At 34.9% G+C, this 2,113-nt stretch overlaps 1 protein-coding gene across 1 annotated transcript; it reads left to right on the top strand.

Moving 5' to 3' along the window:
* The first annotated feature begins 446 nt into the window (after window positions 1–446).
* Window positions 447–1,835, top strand: LOC140541930 (C-X-C motif chemokine 11-6-like). Its single transcript, XM_072664728.1, has 4 exons — window positions 447–559; window positions 671–794; window positions 888–977; window positions 1,088–1,835. The coding sequence occupies exons 1-4, from the start codon at window positions 502–504 to the stop codon at window positions 1,098–1,100; spliced, it is 285 nt and encodes a 94-aa protein (XP_072520829.1). The 5' UTR covers window positions 447–501; the 3' UTR covers window positions 1,101–1,835.
* The last annotated feature ends 278 nt before the right edge of the window (window positions 1,836–2,113 follow it).

Here is a 2,113-nt window from a genome sequence, read left to right as displayed (position 1 = left end):
AAGCACTATCCCACTATACCATGATGTGTATAGTTAATCTGTCTGTATGGCATCACAGCATGTATACAATATGCGTAAAATATGTTTAATGATTTATTTATGAACAACACCAACTATATTGCCCTTTTTTGAACGCTTTGTAAGATTGTTTTCTCACCTTCTTGTCTATAACTGCTGTAATTATTTTAATTGTAATAAATATTGCACAATCATTCCACCAGTCTGTATATTAACACAATATGGAATAAGAAATCTGGCCTTGTGAACTGCTGAATATACACTAATAGAAGCATTTCCAAGAAATAAGGTCTGATCTTGAGAAAAGTGAGAAAAAGAAGGAAGTGAAGCTGTAGGAAGTGAAAGTGTCTCCAAAACAGTTGGAAAGCCCAGTCTGAGCATATAAAAGCAGCCTCATTCAATCTCCACTTCATTCACACAACTGCCTGATCAGTAACGAACAGCTAAATCACCAGCCAGCGTGTCCTCAAGACCAGGAGCGAAATGAAGTCTGCTGCAGCTTTTCTTGTTCTTGCTTGCCTGGTTATGATGAACGTACAAGGTAAGAGTCTATTCTTTTCTTTATCTGTTTCTACTACATAATATATTCTGTTTTTGTTGGTAAACTTATAACACTGCAGTAACTAATATACATAATGTCATGTATTTACAGGACAGAGGACCAGTGTAAAGAGGTGCTTATGTCAAGGTCCTGGGCAGAACATGGTTCATCTACAGCGTGTTGAGAAGATTGAAGTTTATCCTGCTGGTCCTTCTTGTGAGAATGTGGAAATAATGTAAGTTCAACAACTTCTAATAAATATATTTTCTTCAGGTATATTAAATATCAGGCATGTATCAGGTATAAAATATTTTGTTCTTTTTTTTAGTGTCACATTAAAGAACGGTGCAGGGCAGAAATGTGTGAACCCAGAATCAAAGTTTGCCCAGAATTACATCAAGAAAGCCATTAAAAAGAGGTAAGAATGTTTAAAAATATATATTACTATTAATTCATATTCTGAGTCATAAATCAATGAAAAATTATAGGAGATCAAGATACTATTGAATGTTTCCTCTTATTTTTCAGGAGTGCCCAGTAAAACAAGATGGTAGATGTGGAGAATCTGAACATCAGTTTCAAAATCCTACATCAACAGTACTGGAATGTTAATTATGTATAGATGTATAATTGTATGTATGTATTTCCTAATATATGGACACATACATAAATGCTTAATATATAAACAAGCTGTTTGAATATTGTAAACTGTAAAGTAAGCTGTAAAATATGTAACTACATCTGTATATTGAGAAATTTTCTAGAATTTGTACATTTTATTTATCATTTTCATATGCTTTTAATATGTGTTTTTATGTTTTTGCTTCTGTACATATGAAACATAATAAACATATCATACATGTATCATATTAAAATGCACTGGTACTTATTATTAAAAGTTTTCAGATAACATTTGCCCAATATGTACCTTCTAGTATTTGCATATATGAAACGATATATAAACTCTAAAATGTGAAAATGTTAGTGGACACCCCTTCTAATCAATGCATTCAGCTGCTTTAACACAGATGTGCAAATGCATACATTCTGTCTAGTCCCTGTAGAGAAGTACTGCCAATAGAAAAGGACTCTCTGGAGCAGATAAACATTATCTTTTGGGAATTTCCCCACTGCGGGACTAATAAAGGACTATCTTATCTTAACATGAACCTATTGGCACCATGCCTAATGCCAGGCGTGGGCTAGAAAGGTATAAACTATTTTATATTTTACCTCTAGACACTGTCCAGTAATGTGTTCTCTCATTCCTGCCCCTGTGCTATCTAGAAGTGCTGTTGTACATGATGTACAGTAAAGTGTTAATAGTGCAGATAAATAAACCTATTATTAAACATAAGAGACTCTGTCCTCATCTGTCCTCCTCCCACTTCCAGCCCCACTGGGAAGAGTTGAAGAGCCTGATGGCTCTCGGAAAAAAGGATCTCCTGAGTCTGTCTGTAGAGCAGCTCTGTGACAGCAGCCTGCCACTGAACTTGCTCTTATGGTCCATAATGATTGTGTGCAGTGCATGACCATCATCTTCCATTATGGAGA

Source organism: Salminus brasiliensis, chromosome 20, assembly GCF_030463535.1.
Source record: "Salminus brasiliensis chromosome 20, fSalBra1.hap2, whole genome shotgun sequence".
Lineage (NCBI taxonomy): Eukaryota > Metazoa > Chordata > Actinopteri > Characiformes > Bryconidae > Salminus > Salminus brasiliensis.
The sequence above is the reverse complement of the archived record's forward strand: the minus strand, read 5'-3'. Positions and strand labels throughout refer to the sequence as shown.